General features: G+C 43.9%; 1 protein-coding gene across 4 annotated transcripts in view; it reads left to right on the top strand.

The window, feature by feature from the left end:
- prkcdb (protein kinase C, delta b) overlaps positions 1-15797 on the top strand; it is a 22196-nt gene extending 6399 nt beyond the window's left edge. Inside the window, exons 2-17 of one of the 4 annotated variants that reach the window (XM_042088661.1) lie at positions 4048-4169; positions 4790-5056; positions 7160-7328; positions 7887-7918; positions 8035-8120; positions 9005-9134; positions 9284-9384; positions 9528-9612; positions 9772-9908; positions 10193-10366; positions 11408-11499; positions 11844-11906; positions 12374-12512; positions 12805-12993; positions 13691-13819; positions 14718-15797. In XM_042088661.1, the coding sequence (XP_041944595.1) occupies positions 4061-4169; positions 4790-5056; positions 7160-7328; positions 7887-7918; positions 8035-8120; positions 9005-9134; positions 9284-9384; positions 9528-9612; positions 9772-9908; positions 10193-10366; positions 11408-11499; positions 11844-11906; positions 12374-12512; positions 12805-12993; positions 13691-13819; positions 14718-14876 (2061 nt within the window). In that variant the 5' untranslated portion in view covers positions 4048-4060 and the 3' untranslated portion in view covers positions 14877-15797. Of the gene's footprint in view, positions 1-4047; positions 4170-4789; positions 5084-7159; positions 7329-7886; positions 7919-8034; positions 8121-9004; positions 9135-9283; positions 9385-9527; positions 9631-9771; positions 9909-10192; positions 10367-11407; positions 11500-11843; positions 11907-12373; positions 12513-12804; positions 12994-13690; positions 13820-14717 lie in introns of all 4 variants that reach the window. The other 3 variants (XM_042088660.1, XM_042088659.1, XM_042088658.1) reach the window with 3 other exon arrangements.
- The last annotated feature ends 240 nt before the right edge of the window (positions 15798-16037 follow it).

The raw sequence follows: 16037 nt of genomic DNA, 5'->3' as shown, positions 1-16037 counted from the left end.
GTCTTGGTTCACTGACAGTCCCTGCAAAAACCATTGCTCATTTCACAGAGCAGCTTATTAAAGTTTATTAGCCCTGGCAGCATGTAATGTGTGTGTATGTGTTTGCGTGTGTATGTGTTTGCATGTGTATGTGTTTGCATGTGTATGTGTTTGCATGTGTATGTGTTTGCCTTTGTGCGTGTGTAGGCCACATACTGTATGTGGGCGCACGAGCCACAAATCTGTCCACCTATTTGCCCATACCCTGTTAAGCTCTGAGTTGTGAAACGCCTGAACACAATGCGCATTACAGCTGAGCAGGCAGGTGTAACACCTTAAGGACTGAGTCAGCTACACTGACCGGCTTGGATTCTATGTACACATACATAATCATATGCACCGCAAACACATTGGGTGTAAGGTGCCACGAGACACTGTTGCTTGTTTCTATTTTTAAACAACACTTGATGGGTGATGACCTCATAACCTCTGATGATTGTTGCTTTGGTGGAACCCTCTTAAAAGTAGTAGTCAGTCTCTGATGTCAATAGCCCTTCAGTGAGTCAGATAACCCTTTGTTTTGATACGGGTGCATGAAAAAGGTGGAGAGACTGAGCGCCGGTTGCTCCTTGATTGGTTAATGACAGTGGTGTTACTGGCGTCACTGCTGCACTGGTAAGGGTTAGTAATAAAAGGTTAGTAAGGAATAGTAATGCAGTTCCGCGTGCTCAACCTTCTCCTGTACTTATCTGTAATGCGTGAGTGTTGTCTGTCTTTTACATTGTCATCGGCACCTTTTGTTTGGAGTGCAAACAGGAGCTGGCCAACCGGCTGATCCTGTCCGGGCAGGCTGGGGATGCTTTTCAAACGTTTTAAGTCCAGGCTGGAAAATCCAGTGCAACCCAGCAGCCCACTTAGTGTACCATGATGTTGAACAAGGAAAATCGGCAACAAGTGACCGTAGATTTCACGTAACGCTTCTTTGTCGCGTGCATACTTCGCATTCCTGGTGTCAATGACGACATAGCTCAGGGGATGATTTCTTGTCAGATACTGCGTCAACATTCATCTTCCCTGCTTGGGAGTTTTTTTTAGTTTGCCTCTGAATGGAAAAAAAAGTACTCGTATTGCTGAGTAACAGGTTTTTTGAAAAGATGCCCTTTTGTCCCTGTGCCGCGAAACAAAGTTTTAGGGCTAAAATTAAGCGAGGACAAGTCACTAAAGCTGTCTGTTGACTTTTCATTGTTACTGCATTAGCCACACTGGTCTTGGATTTGTCACAGTCTTGTGGCTCCATGCGTTTCATTATCTTTTTTTGTGGCACTTTGATGGAGACACTGAGTTCATCCAGACATATAAACATATAAACGTTTTAAGTCCAGGCTGGAAAATCCAATGCAACCCAGCAGCCTACTTAGTGTACCATGATGTTGAACAAGGAAAATCGGCAACAAGTGACCGTAGATTTCACGTAACGCTTCTTTGTCGCGTGCATACTTCGCATTCCTGGTGTCAATGACGACATAGCTTAGGGGATGATTTCTTGTCAGATACTGCGTCAACATTCATCTTCCCTGCTTGGGAGTTTTTTTTAGTTTGCCTCTGAATGGAAAAAAAGTACTCGTATTGCTGAGTAACAGGTTTTTTGAAAAGATGCCCTTTTGTCCCTGTGCCGCGAAACAAAGTTTTAGGGCTAAAATTAAGCGAGGGCAAGTCACTAAAGCTGTCTGTTGACTTTTCATTGTTACTGCATTAGCCACACTGGTCTTGGATTTGTCACAGTCTTGTGGCTCCATGCGTTTCATTATCTTTTTTTGTGGCACTTTGATGGAGACACTGAGTTCATCCAGACATATAAACTTGCCCACTGTATTTTACCGAACCCACCTCCCTCCTCTATTTCTCTTTTTCTCTCTCTTTCTCTTTCTTTCTCTCTTTCCCTCCATCCTCTCCCTGGTTGCATGTGCTCATTTTTTCCACTCTCTCAAGGGAAACACGTTTTTTTTTCTATAATAATAATATACCTCTCTCTGTGTGCAAGTGTGTGTCTTAGTGAGTTAGCGTGTGTGTGTGTGTGTGTGTGCGTGCGGTTCTGTATTTGCCTCTCCAGTCAATCAGACATTAGTCCATGTCTGCTTTAATTTGGGTAATATGTGTGAGTGTGTTTTTCTATTCGAATGCCTCGTTCAGTCGTCTCCTCCTGCTGCCATTCGTCTTGCGTTGGAGAGCACTGCCACAGAGTCAAGCGCTTTTCTCCCCCACACCACTGAAAAACTTCAGAGTGGATCTGCTACTCCCAGTCCAGCGGCTAGCCAGCACTCATAACCTCTCCCATTTCAGCCTTCCACCCAGACCCCACTCCTGCCCACAGGCCTCCTGGGGCACTGGCCAGGCCAAACAGGGTTGGCCCCGGCCGCTTACCTTTCCCTGAGCTGCCATGCAGGCAGGCAGACAGGCAGGTAGTCACCCACTGAGGGCTCTGGGCCGTCCCAGCCTGCCTGGCCCACATTTCAGCACGTCTAATCAGTGATGTTCTGTCACAGAGCAAGATTAAGCATCGCCGATGAATTAGAGATGAAATGATTAACCCCATCAGTGCTAGAATGCTCTGTCACATGAGCAGCAAACAGTAGAGCTTATTTATTTTTTATTTGTGTGTGTGTGTATGTGTATGGTAATGAGGAACAAGGGGATTAGGTCGTTTAGCAGTTGTATTGATAAATAGTCACACACACACACACCCACACACTTTTTTTTCTAAAATCCGCAAGTCACAAGATCCACTAATCCCACTGCTTATTGCGATATGCAGTCCGTGTTGAGGCAGAAGGCAGTTATTATGACACAATGCACCCACCTCCGGAGTGTGTGTGTGAGAGAGAGAGAGAGAGAGAGACAGACAGACAGATGGACGGATGGACGGACTGACTGACAGAGAGAGACCTGTTGTGGCTCAGCTAGATCCTGGAACTCAAGACATGGGTGATGGTAAATCTGTGACATAGCACACCCCCTCCCCACACCCTCCTAATCCCCCCCCCCCCATTTCTGTACTGGGGTTAGGGTTAGCAGCTGTGTCACTAGCTGGCCTGCAGCTGCAACAGTGTGGAGTGCGTAAGCTGTTGGCCTGGGTCGTGAGTGGTACAGCAATGTTCTGCTTTTCCTCAGAAGGAACTCGCAACTACAGGAAAAGGCCAAAATTAACACTGTAGTGCTGTATGTGTGTGCATGTGTGTGTGTGTGTCTATCTGTCTGTCTGTGTGATTGTGACATGTAGCTTCCTTTAGTGGAGAAGGCACTGTGGGTATATCTGCAAAGACTTCTTGACCAGTGGGGCTCCTTTTTTCTCTTCATTGTTTATTTTCTTTGTTTTTTTTTTCTTCTTTTCTTTCTGCTTTCTTTCATTTCTTGGCTTGCAAGGCTGACTTTGTCCCGCGGTGGCCACAGTGGTGGGGGCTGGTGCATGGCGGATGTGAGTGTCCATGTGAAAATCACCCTGTGAGAGAGGGAGAGGGAGAGGGAGTTCGAGTCCTTCTGGCAATGGCCACGGTGTCAGCTGCAGCATGACCCAGCCACAACTAGCACTGCTGCAGTGAAGTCATTCCCATCTGTCTCGTGTTGCGCTCTCTCTCTCTCTCTCTCTCTTTTTCTCTCTCTCTCTCTCTCCCTCTGTCTTTACTTTTGCCAGAGTAGTCATGCAAAGAGTAAGAAATGCAAAGTAGTCAAAATCTCTGTCTGTCCACGTGTCTGTGTGTATCTCTGATTCTCTCTCTCTCTCTCTCTCTCTCTCTCTCTCCTCCCTCCCTCCCTCCCTCTCTCTCTCTCTCTCTCTCTCTCTCTCTCTCTCTCTCTCTCTCTCTTGTTCTCTAGACACACACACACACATACATGTTGCTCAAACTCTCCTGGCTGAGACCCTATTTATTTCACAAACACTTGTGTTGTGCTAACACTGATTTCTTCTGTTTCGGAACTGCTTTTTTTGCACACTGTGTGTGTACAGCAATGGCTTGTGAGTGACCTTCTTCCTCTTTCTTTTCTTCCTGTATCGTGCCCCTCTTCCTGTAGGTGACTGCTCAAGATGGCGCCATTCCTGCGGATCGCCTTCAACGCATTTGACCTGGGTGCTTTGCCCCCGATGAACGAGACTCCCTTCTGTGCCATCAAGATGAAGGAGTCTCTGACCACAGGTGTGTGTGTGTGTGTGTGTGTGTGTGTGTGTGTGTGTGTGTGTGTGTGTGTGTGTGTGTGTGTGTGTGTGTGTGTGTGTGTGCGCGTGTGTGTTAATAGGAAACAGACAATGGAAGAAGTATGTGTGTCTCTGTGTGTGTGTGTGTGTGGGAAATCACCCTGATATTAATGTGCGATGTTAGAGATTAATATGAAGCATAAAAACCCACACTGAAAAAAGAATGCCAATGCATGGTTCGCTGCTTTTTCAAAAAGTGTAATTTCCTGCTCTTTTCCCCAGTTGTGTCACTGTGTGTTTTTAAGCTGTCCATTAAACCAAATCAATCAGCTGGGCTCACATTTCCATGCGTGTGCTGTTCTACATCCCCTCTCTCCTGCTCTCGCCCTCCCCTCCCCTCTTGTTCTGTCACTCTCTCCTTTCTGCACTACTATCTCCCCATTGTTCTTTCTTTCTTTCATTTTTTTCATTTCTTTCTTTCTTCATTCTTCAAATTCTGTGAAAATTGTGCGCACACACACACACACACACACACAAAAAGAAAATCTCTCACTCATTCTCTCTCTCTCTCTCTCTCTCTCTCTCTCTCTTGCTCTCTTTCTTACACCCTCTTCTCTCCAGAAAGGGGCATTACTCTGGTGCAGAGGAAACCAACTATGTACCCGGCGTGGAAGGCCTGTTTCGACGCCCACATCTACGAGGGACGCGTGCTGCACGTGGTCCTGATGAGGACGGCCGAGGAGGCCCTGTCCGAGGCCACGGTCGGGGTGAACGTTCTGGCCGAGCGCTGCAAGAAGGGGAACGGCCGAGCCGAGTTCTGGGTGGACATGCAACCCTCGGGCAAAGTCCTCATGGCCGTGCAGTTTTTCGTGGAGGACCTGGACGTAGGTGAGGCCCGGGGAGCAGGTGTTCATGGTGTGTGCACCCTTCACAACAGTCTGTGTTAGTCTGCTCAGGCTGCTGAGTGCAGTCTTAGAGTAGTCTGCTCAAGGTTAGCCGTGCTGACAGCCCCCAAGGTTAGTTGTGCTGACAGCCCCCGGTCTAAATGTAATTTCATAGCTCTGTTAAGCACAGACCTTGTTTAGTTATGTCAAGTCCAGTATATAGATCACTAATAGGATATTGATGTAGTAAAATTATCCTACGTCAATGCGTAGCAGACGGTTTAATCTGAGTTATGAGAGCTTGAGTGCCTGCTCAGTAGAAAGTGTGTGGTGACCTCTAGTGGTGCCACTACAGAGTACAGAGTAAGAAACAGCCCAATTCAACACAATTAAAATTATTATTATTTCTTTTAAAAAAACTCTTTTTTCACAATTTATCTCCGCAAAAAAGCATAGTTTTAGTTTATCAAAATCTCAAGGTTCTCTGTGCATGTGCATGAGTTGCATTGTGCCAAAGAGATTGTGATCACTAGTGTCCACAGTCAAGTAATTCCCATCTGTCTTCTGTCTTCAGAAAGAGAGAGAGTAAGAGAGTCAGTGAGCAGTGGATAACTACTAAAAAATAAATGGGCAAGCAGCAGGATGGGGAGCAGGTTTTGAACAGTGAGCTCAAAGGCCTCAGAGGCCTGGCCTCCAGTTTAGAGTTTATGAGGCGCTGGGGCTGAGGTTGTACCCCCTGAGTGAGTGCCAGGCTGGCAGGCAGGCCAATGGGTGGAAGGGTGGCCTGGGCAGCAGACTGAGCACAGCAGGGGGTGGGGGTGGGGGTGGGTGGGGGGTTTACAGGCAGTGGCAGCTCCCCTGCTCTGGATTGGCACAGGAAGGGAGTGGGCCAGTCTGCCACACCCAACTCTCATAGATTTCCTGAAAAGCATCCCAGACTGGGTTATTTATAGTATGCCTCAATGGCTCTCTCTCTCTCCCTCATTATCTCTCTCTCTCTCCCTTGTTCCCTCTCTTTCTCTCTCTCTCTCTCCCTTGTTCCTTCTCTCTCTCTCTCTCTCTATCCATCATTTGGCCAAAGAACCACAGAGTCAGAGGCTCCCTGCTGGAAATGCACAGTGCCACTAGGGCCTGATGCTTTACATTCACTGTATTCAGTATGAGGCTCGTTTGTCTCTATTGATGAAGTGCTTACATTGATTGTTTTGGTTCTGTCACTCTTTTCTTCTCTCCTGCTGCGGCTCTTTGTCTTTTCGTGCCTCATTTAAGCACTCTCTACGTCATCAACATTGTTAACTGTTGGCCTCCAAGGTATTTCTTTTTTGTGTTTAAAATCTTTTACACTCTTCGCTTGTCACTTGTCTTTCGTGACCTTTCACCCACCCACACATCCTCCAGCCACAGTGTGCACCCAACCCAACACCATGTGTAGTAATGGATCAATCCAGTGGACTGCTGTTCTTTTGGTTTGTGCTCAGTGGTCAATAAGATAGAGAGGAACACCTCTGTTCTGAACTTAGACCTGTGCTGTGTAGCCTACATCCTCTGGGTCCTTGTGCTACACTGATCACCTGTGGCTCAGATATACATGTACACACACACACACACACACACACCACACACCACACAAACACCACACAAACACCACACACACACCACACACACACATGCACACACACAACGTTGCCTGTTTCCTATGATATGCTGTAGACTTCAAGGAAGCACGAGTCATGGCTTGCGTTTACACCTTTTGGGTTTTTCACTTGAAGTCATAGTCATATCCTTGTGTCATTTCCTCTTGAAATACCCTCAGTCCCTCATATTGGTCAGAGAATTTAAATTCTCTGGTTGACGTGTACATACATTTAATGCCAGTCATACAGACCTTTGATGCCAAGGCCTTGCCTGTCATACATATAGCTAAGTAAGTGTGTGTGTGTGTGTGTGTGTGTGTGTGTGTGTGTGTGTGTGTGTGTGTGTGTGTGTGTGTGTGTGTGTGTGTGTGTGTGTGTGTGTTGGGGGGATTTCAGATGTGTGTCTAAAATGTTGGAAATGGCTTAGTCCCATCATGATGCCATTCTCTGCCATTTGCGCTCTCCGCCCCCAGATTCCAAGATGTCAGTGAAGGAGAAGGACGAGGGCGATGGGGTCATGACTCTGAACAGACGGCGTGGAGCCATCAAGCAGGCCAAGGTCCACTTCATCAAGAACCACGAGTTCTTGGCCACTTTCTTCAAGCAGCCCACTTTCTGCTCCGTGTGCAGGGAGTTTGTCTGGTGAGGCGTCCTGTGCCTTTGGCTCCTGTTGCCTCTCCCTTGGGCAGCAGTGATTGCAGGGGTGGGATGGGATTGCTGTTGTCCTTTGAGGCCATTATCAATGCCATTGTTATTCCAACAGGTGTAGGCCATAATGATAAGACTATGTTAAAGATTGTGTTGATAGTATTTGTTGGTAAGATTTGTCTTCAAGTGAAATGATCAGGCTATATTACAGATAAAATATAGCCCCACCCCCCACCACCACAAGGAACGGCATAGTGCATTTTCTTTTCACAATATGTGCTGCAATAGCTTTATTCAGAAGCCATTTACAAGTGGGAATGTAAACGACAGGCCGCAGATATTTATTTAGAAGGAGGTTCTGGTTTATTTTCTAGATGTTTATGTAACAGAGATACTGTAGAATAAGACTTTCTATTTTGAATGAAGAAAGATTGATTGTGATTTTCCACTGCCCTTTATTTCCTTCTTGGTCGACACTTTGCTTCATTCTTTATTGATTGTTGTCATCTAAAATTACTAAGAGCCTCTGTTATATTTTTTGTCTTTTTATAGGGGACTCAATAAACAAGGATACAAGTGCAGACGTAAGTGCCAGTTTCAATAAATGCACCCCTGAAACCAATCTAAGCAACACTCGCTGCTCGCAATTCAAGAAATTGCTCTTATCTGTCGGCCCTGACTTGAGTGCTTCCATTTCCAGAATGCAACGCGGCCATCCACAAGAAATGCATTGATAAAATCATTGGCCGATGCACAGGGACAGCAGCCAACAGTCGCGACACAATGGTAAGATTTACCTCGGCATCATGTGTGTCAGAACCCCCACACCCAACCCCCCAATCAGTTCAACACATTTAAACCTCCAGACACGTATGTGCATGTTGTCTGTCACTTTGTGGATCAATATATAAAGAGGTATTTTTCATACAGAAAACTCTCAGTGTTAAGGTAAAGGGGTCTTTCTCATACGGAAAAATCCCAGTGTTAAGGTGATTGCATCAGAGCCGCAGATATCACTCATTCCAAAAGGAGGATTAAGGGATATCTTCATTCTTCCTTAAAAGATCATTTCAAACGTTGATCTCTTCAGGAGTCCAGTGGGGCATTTGCATTTTAACCACTGCCCACAATGTAAAGTTCCAAGGTACAAATAGTGCAGGCAGACCGTAACAGTCACCAATTAGTCAGTCAGAAGGGAAGGTTCGGAAGGACCTATTCAGTCAGACAACTGCAGTGTTTACACAGCAACATGCCAGCGAATGAAAGAAATGGATGTAATTCCTTCTCCAGCCGTTGTTCTGTGTTAGAGTCAGAGCTGGAGAAGGAACCGTGTTAGTTAGGGTGCATCAATCCTTTGCTCCTTTCTAAAGGGGATCCATTGGGCTGGTGTGGATCAAAGACCAGCTCCTCACAGTAGTCTTTGAGCAACGGATCCAGGCATCTGTGAGGGTCAGCAGGGTGTAGTGTTAGGGAGGAGAGGGAGTGGTGGAGGAGGCATCCTTCACGTTCGGTAGTTCTCCAGGAGGAGCCAACAACAGCCCAGGCTCTCAGGCGTGTAGGCCCAGATGAGGAGGCTCAGGGGTGGGGTGCGCTGGCACCAGCCGTCCCTGCTGGGCCTGGAGCCCCTGGGGATGGTGAGTGATGATGACTGTTACCGTTTGTGTGCACAGTTCCAGAAGGAGCGCTTCAAGATCGACATGCCGCACCGCTTCAAGGTGCACAACTACATGAGCCCCACCTTCTGCGACCACTGCGGCAGCCTTCTTTGGGGGATGGTCAGACAAGGCCACAAATGTGAAGGTAGGATTGTGTGCCAGTCTCTCCTTTTTCAATGTTTTCATTCTCTCTCTTTTATTCTTCCTTTCACTGTTTGCATTCTTTACTTGTGTTTCATTCCATTTTTATGTATTTATCATTTTGTTGTGTGTGTGTGTGTTCCTCATTCACAGATTGTGGGATGAACGTCCATCGCAAGTGTCAGAACAAAGTAGCCAACCTCTGTGGCATCAACCAGAAATTGCTGGCTGAGGCACTTACACAAGTCAGCCAGGTTAGCAACAACAACCACACCACATCTTACCAATGAAGCAGCATTAAAGATGGTAAAGACAGACATCCCAAAAACACTATTGGGAGGTGTCTTACTGCTTTTTATAGCTGTTTATAGATGTGCTTTTTGTCACTCTTTTCCAGAAATCATCCACAAGGCGGTCTGATTCAACTCCAGCAGATATAGGAATCTATCAGGACATCAAAGGTCCTGGAGCAGACCCTAGTGGTGAGAATACTGACTGTGGTTAGTCATTTGCTTACATATTATCAAACTGATATTTTCTGTTAGAAATATAGCATATGTAGAACAGATATGTAAAACAATATCTACAATTACCGGTATATAGGGCAAAATGTTTATTTTGCACTTGTTTTTTTTTCTCAGCGGACTCATCACAGTTTGGCAAACAGTGGGATGGCACTCCAGGCGCAACACCAGGCACTGCCCTCATCAAGCAGAACCGCATCGCCTTCAGCAACTTTGTGTTCCACAAAGTGCTGGGCAAAGGCAGCTTCGGCAAGGTGTGTCCTCTATCAAATCTAAATCGAATAGATCTTTGTGTAACGCCTTTCATGCGTTGCTTTCCAAGACAAAGCTATAAGAAACGTTAGCCTGTTAAAAACAGTAACATGACTTGGCAAAATGGAGGGACCAACAGCCACGGCATAATAGCATAAAACAATAATTATGATATAATAATAATATTAAAAGAATAAATAAAGTGAAAGAACATTCACCTCGCGTGAAGGCAAGAAGTCGTTTTCTGCAGCCTTTGAATGCTCCTGTGTCCGCCTTCCCCATGTAGGTGATGCTGGCCGAACTGAAGGGCTTTGGAGAGTTCTTTGCGGTGAAGGTGCTGAAGAAGGACGTGGTCTTGATGGACGATGATGTTGAATGCACGATGGTGGAGAAGAGGGTTCTTGCACTGGCCTGGGAAAACCCCTTCCTCACACATCTCTACTCTACCTTTCAGACCAAGGTGAGAATATCTGACATAGTGATTTCACACAAATAAGATGGTGCTTCTTTTGAAACCATGTCTGATGACATGGATGAGTTGGTTTGAATGCTGTAATGAAGGGATTTTCATGAGTTGGCAAACACACCCAGGATTGTACCAGCATTGGTAACATCCATTTAAAAATGTTCAGTATTTTTCAACTTCGGGTCTATTTATGGATGATAATGAGTCTAAATTTTCGTTGGGGTCCAAAGCATTGTTAAATTAAGTACTTTTGAGTTAGACTGGAATATGCATTTGCAATCAAATGACATATACCATAGCCTTGAGGGCAATTTCACTATGTCAAAGTAAATCGCTACTGATTAGGCCCAAAATATCATTACACTTCTATACTACTTTGGAAAGGTTCCCCTTAGATAAACCAAAGTATTTTACTTTTGTATGTGTAAATAAAGCATTATAAAAAAGGACCTCATTATTATCCTGGTCTCCGCCCTCTTGCAAGGAGAAAGTCCGCACAAGTCGATTGCCAAATGTGGCACAGACTACTGTCAATGAACACAAAAGGAGGAATGTTTGGTAATCTTATATCAGTTTATCGGCAGGAAACAATCCTTAGTAGAAGTTACATAGAAGTGTAATGATATTTTGAGCGTAGTCAGTGGCTTTAGAGCTTTACTTTGATATTGTGAAATGGCCCTCAAAGGCTACGCAATATGCTATTTTGTGGTAAAAGCATATTCCAGTCTTATTTAAAACTACTCCAATTAATGGTGTTATGGACATTTACACTTAGTATCATTCAAAATAGTCACTTTGTGGTTATATAAAAGATCCCTCCTTTAAAAATCCCTGTCTACACACTACAGGTGAGAGTGAAGTCCACAAATTGATCTTAGCTAACAAAAATACATAAAAAATGCAAACAAATTTGCTGTGTTAATGAATAAGTAATAAGAGTTTTGGTAGATTAACTGTGGTCAGAGGGGAAAAAAATATATATTATCAGAAAAAATATATTCAAATGTGTGTGTGTCTGTGTGTGCTTGCCAACAGGAACACTTATTCTTTGTAATGGAGTACCTGAATGGTGGTGACCTGATGTTTCACATACAGGACAAAGGGCGGTTCGACTTATACAGAGCTACGTGAGTACCCTCACATACTCTCAAGCAGTTTGCCTCCTCCGCCACTACCATCACTAGTCTGGAAATTCCTCTTCATCGCATCACAGTATGCCTCACTCCCACAGACACCTGCCACTTCTGGCTATTTTAAAGCAGCGTTCTGCACAAGAGTGCTTTCAATAGGAGGAGAGTCTGAAGGGGTTTTAGAGAGTTCTATTCCAGCATTTCAAAATGGGCTCCCCAGCTGTTAGAAATGTAAGAGTTTAGCAGGAGTCATAAGCCTGCAGGATGTATCTGGGTGATGCTGTAATGCTATTTTATTAAATGTAACCTTCCTTCCTTCCTCACACTCGTCTGTCATGCAGGTTCTACTCGGCAGAGATCATCTGTGGGCTTGAGTTCCTCCACTCCAGGGGAATCATTTACAGGTTGGCCATCTTTAATCCCACTCGCTGACATGCCCGTGCAGATGGAGCGTTGAGTGTCTTTTACGTTGAAAATCACAGATCGAATGCAGTGCAGATTAGAAATGAGCCGTCTGTGTGTGTGATGGTAGTTTGACAGGAAACATGTGCCGCCACCTAAAAACCCACAGATGCAACATGCAGTTTCCTGCTTAGAAACCACATCAGAAGGGGAATGACTGCATGTTCCACTGGTCACAGGCTAGTGAGCTAGTGAGAGGTTTTGCTAAACACTGCTGTTTGTGTAGAGGAGTCTTAATGGCTCATAGCCTCCTACTGTATAGCTGTGTATCTACACAGGGGCTGTGGGGCTGTTCATGCAGTACCAGTGCCAAGAAACATGATTTTTTTTTTAATTAGTTTCATGAACATGAACAACTGAACATTTTTTTTAAATTATTTTTACCATTTCACTTTGCTTTCTTCCCCAGAGATCTGAAGCTGGATAATGTCATGCTGGACAAAGAGGGCCATGTTAAAATTGCAGACTTTGGAATGTGCAAAGAGAACATGCTTGGAGAAAACCGAGCCACAACATTCTGTGGCACACCAGACTACATCGCCCCTGAGGTACATAAAGGGCAACATCTAAAAGAAAAGAGTTTTTTTTTCTCCTCTCTGGTTTCCATGTCTTTTTTTTTATTTTCACGCAAAATTTCACAAAATGAAAGTTAAAAGTACTATTAACAAAGCAAAAAAAAAAAACACCACTACAGGAGGTCTCTTTGTGAAGTGAGTTACTTTGATTACTTCCAATGAATAATGTAGCCAAAAAATTGAAGGGGGCTGTCATCGTAGTCCTGTAAAGAGATCCATGTCATGGGCTTTCTCATTAGTGGCGTACACTCTTGTTGATTGACAGATCCTACTGGGCCAGAAGTACTCCTTCTCCGTGGACTGGTGGTCGTTTGGTGTTCTCCTGTACGAGATGCTGATTGGTCAGTCACCCTTCCAGGGTGATGACGAGGATGAGCTCTTTGAATCAATCCGAATGGATGTGCCACACTATCCTCGGTGGATTACTAAAGAAGCTAAAGACCTACTGGAGAAGGTAAAGCTGTTTGGTGTTGAAGTGTTTTTTTTGTTGTTGTTTTTTTATGAACATTTTTAAACGTTTTCTTTTAAAGGATGGTTACCATTCAGGAAATCTGCTTGTCACGGGTACAAAGCTCTATCTTATCTACGTGGTCTTTTTAGAATAACCAGCCTCTGAATTTGTCCTTTTCTGTCAATGAGGCATTTTAAGTATGTGACTTGATGATGTATAGCAGACCATATTGCCCTGCCTGCAGCACTAATGAGAGGCGTTGCATAATTTAGTGGACTATGTGTATGCACACTTGTTTTTACACCTAGTCCCTCTGCAGTGAGTAGTAGATACTGATTGCTGCTGCCAGCAACTCTGGATGAGATTTTAGTATAGGATGGTGTGAAATCTACTAGGCCTACACATGTGATTATCCCAGGGTTCAATTGTGTAAAGTGCCACTTTTTAAAGAGAGTTTAAAATATAAGGTATTTGTGGAGACTGTATTCCTCTTTTTAATAAATAAATGCATACATTAAGTAATTAATTAAGCCTAATTAATAATTAACCACCCAAACAACCATTTTGATGTTAAAGCTGGGTTAACAACAAATACCTTACACTAATGCCACTTTTTGTTTTCAGTTAGCAAATCAACTACAAGTGTTCTTGTGACATTTCCAGTCCCTGACTTATCTGACACTATTGACCTATCCCCCAGCTGTTTGAGCGTGATCCAACCCGCCGGCTGGGCGTTGTGGGAAACATTAGAACACATTCCTTTTTCAAGACCATCAACTGGCAGGCCCTTGAGAAAAGACAAGTGACCCCACCATTCAAGCCTAAAGTGGTAAGAACATTATATTTTTTTAATTTCCGCTTGTGGCTCTATTCAATTAGCATTTTCAGATTCAAATTTTTGTCACTGAATAATGTACTTGAAAATACACACTTCCACTAAGTGGAAGTGTATATTTTTTAAGTGTGCTTTTTAATTGTTTCGTTTCCTTGTGGAAAGTTTTTTTTGTTACCCATTCTGGACTTACGGTAATAATACAACATTTTGTGAATGTTGTAAAAGCTGATACAATTAAAAAATGATTCACTTACTGGTTGAAGCTTTTTCCTTGTCTAAATGAGTCACAGCTGAATCAGCTGGTCTATTATCATTGACTCCAGTACTGTGAGACTGTTCTGCTTGTTAGATAAACACATTCAAGAGAATATGTGAAAATTAAATGTAAAATTATATTATTTTATATTATGTTATGCTATAATGTTATGAATCTTTACCGGAAAGGCCAACTGTCCATTTGTGCGGGCCTGGGTATACCTGCCGCCGACCCACCAGTGGGTTCTCACTCATTTCTGTGGGTCCCCGAGCTCCCGAGTCTCTGAATTGGCACCTGTGATTCAAGTTTCAAGTTTATTTGTCACATACTCAATTATACAGGTATAACCAGTAGTGAAATGCTTAGGTACCTGGCCAGTTGTGCACAGTTACAGACACAATTTACAATAACCCACATAGACAATACTCACATAAACCACATAAATACATAAATAATACCCACACCTAGCAAAAGGGCAAGTGACATGTGGAACACCTGTGACACCATCATTCTACCTGTTACCTGTTATACATCATTTTGTGTATAGCAGACCCTGATGGCCATGGTCACCTCACCATGTTCTGTTCTCGTTGTGTCTCCTCCCCATAATTGACACCTCTCTCCTGCCATCGACAGAAGTCCCCAAGCGACTGCAGCAACTTTGACAGGGAGTTCCTGAGTGAGAAACCCAATCTTTCCCACTGCGACAAAAATCTCATCGACTCCATGGACCAGACGGCCTTCAAAGGCTTCTCCTTTATCAACCCCAAGTTGGAGACCATTCTGGACAAGTGAGCAGGACATGTGGATACTGACCACTCCCATCCTAGTCAGTCACTGTGCAATAGAAGGAGGGGAGACGGAGGGGGAGGAAGGCATACATGATTTTTAGAGGGGAAGGGATATAGCAAGTGTGACACTTTAAATACTCCAAAGGATAAAACCAGCAAATGGTACGTGTTTCTCTGTCCTCTTGTGATCAAAACTGTAATCAGTGGTCTGAAGTATGGTGTTATGGTCAGTAGAGTAGTCAGTGCAAAATGAGAGTGACATGCTCACATGATGGTGCATGCACACAAACACTTCCTTCATTGACTGAGTAGCACTGACATATAAGACTGCAGCAAAGGGACTGTCTCATATTAATCTTTTAACCCCAGATTGGTGTTTAGTTTCTCACCCTTGGATGTCTGAGAAATGTTATACACGTTGGCCTTACCTCTGTAAATGACCTTTGTATACCTCCTCAATTTACAAGAAATGTTCTAGAGAACAAATGAACAAAAATGAATTTGGATGCTCTGATCTGTGTAAATTTTTTTATGGAGTTATTCCAGTAAGTCCACTCCAGTCTTTTGTGGTACCCCAAGCAAAATGGGACTGGGTGTTGCACTAATGCTTTTACATAAATGTTCCATCTCTGTTGCCATACTAGCACATATCTAATAGTGCTACATGTAGTCAGACACCACATAACGGAATGGTAAAATGGTACCTATGGATGTAATGGGATGTTCTCCTCTGGATAAAATGGTTAAAACATGTGTATGTAATATTACTTGAATGTTGGCATTTTAACAAAAAAAGTCAGATTTTGTATATAAAATATATGTATATTGCTCAACCCTTATTATTGGGAGGCTAAGGATCTTCTTTTTTTTTACTGTCGTCAAAAAATCATGTCCCAAGACAAATAAAGGCATTTAACTCTCCAAATCATTGTGGTTATGTTGAATAGGCCTGTGTTTGGTTCAAGCCCAATTTTATCTTGTTCACTTTGGAAATGCATGATATTGCCATCTAGCGAGCAGTGAGACGCATCGCATGTATAGGATAATTTGGTTGGACATCTCCTCGCTGCTGCCAAGCGCGCGGTGGGTGAAGGTACAAGTTTTTCCTAACGAAGGAATGCAAAAGTGTCGTCTACACGAGAGGCTGTTTGCATGAGGAACTTTA

The sequence above is a fragment of the Alosa sapidissima genome, chromosome 4 (genome assembly GCF_018492685.1).
Source record: "Alosa sapidissima isolate fAloSap1 chromosome 4, fAloSap1.pri, whole genome shotgun sequence".
Classification (NCBI taxonomy): domain Eukaryota; kingdom Metazoa; phylum Chordata; class Actinopteri; order Clupeiformes; family Clupeidae; genus Alosa; species Alosa sapidissima.
Note: the sequence above shows the minus strand (reverse complement) of the source record. Positions and strands in the feature narration are given on the sequence as shown.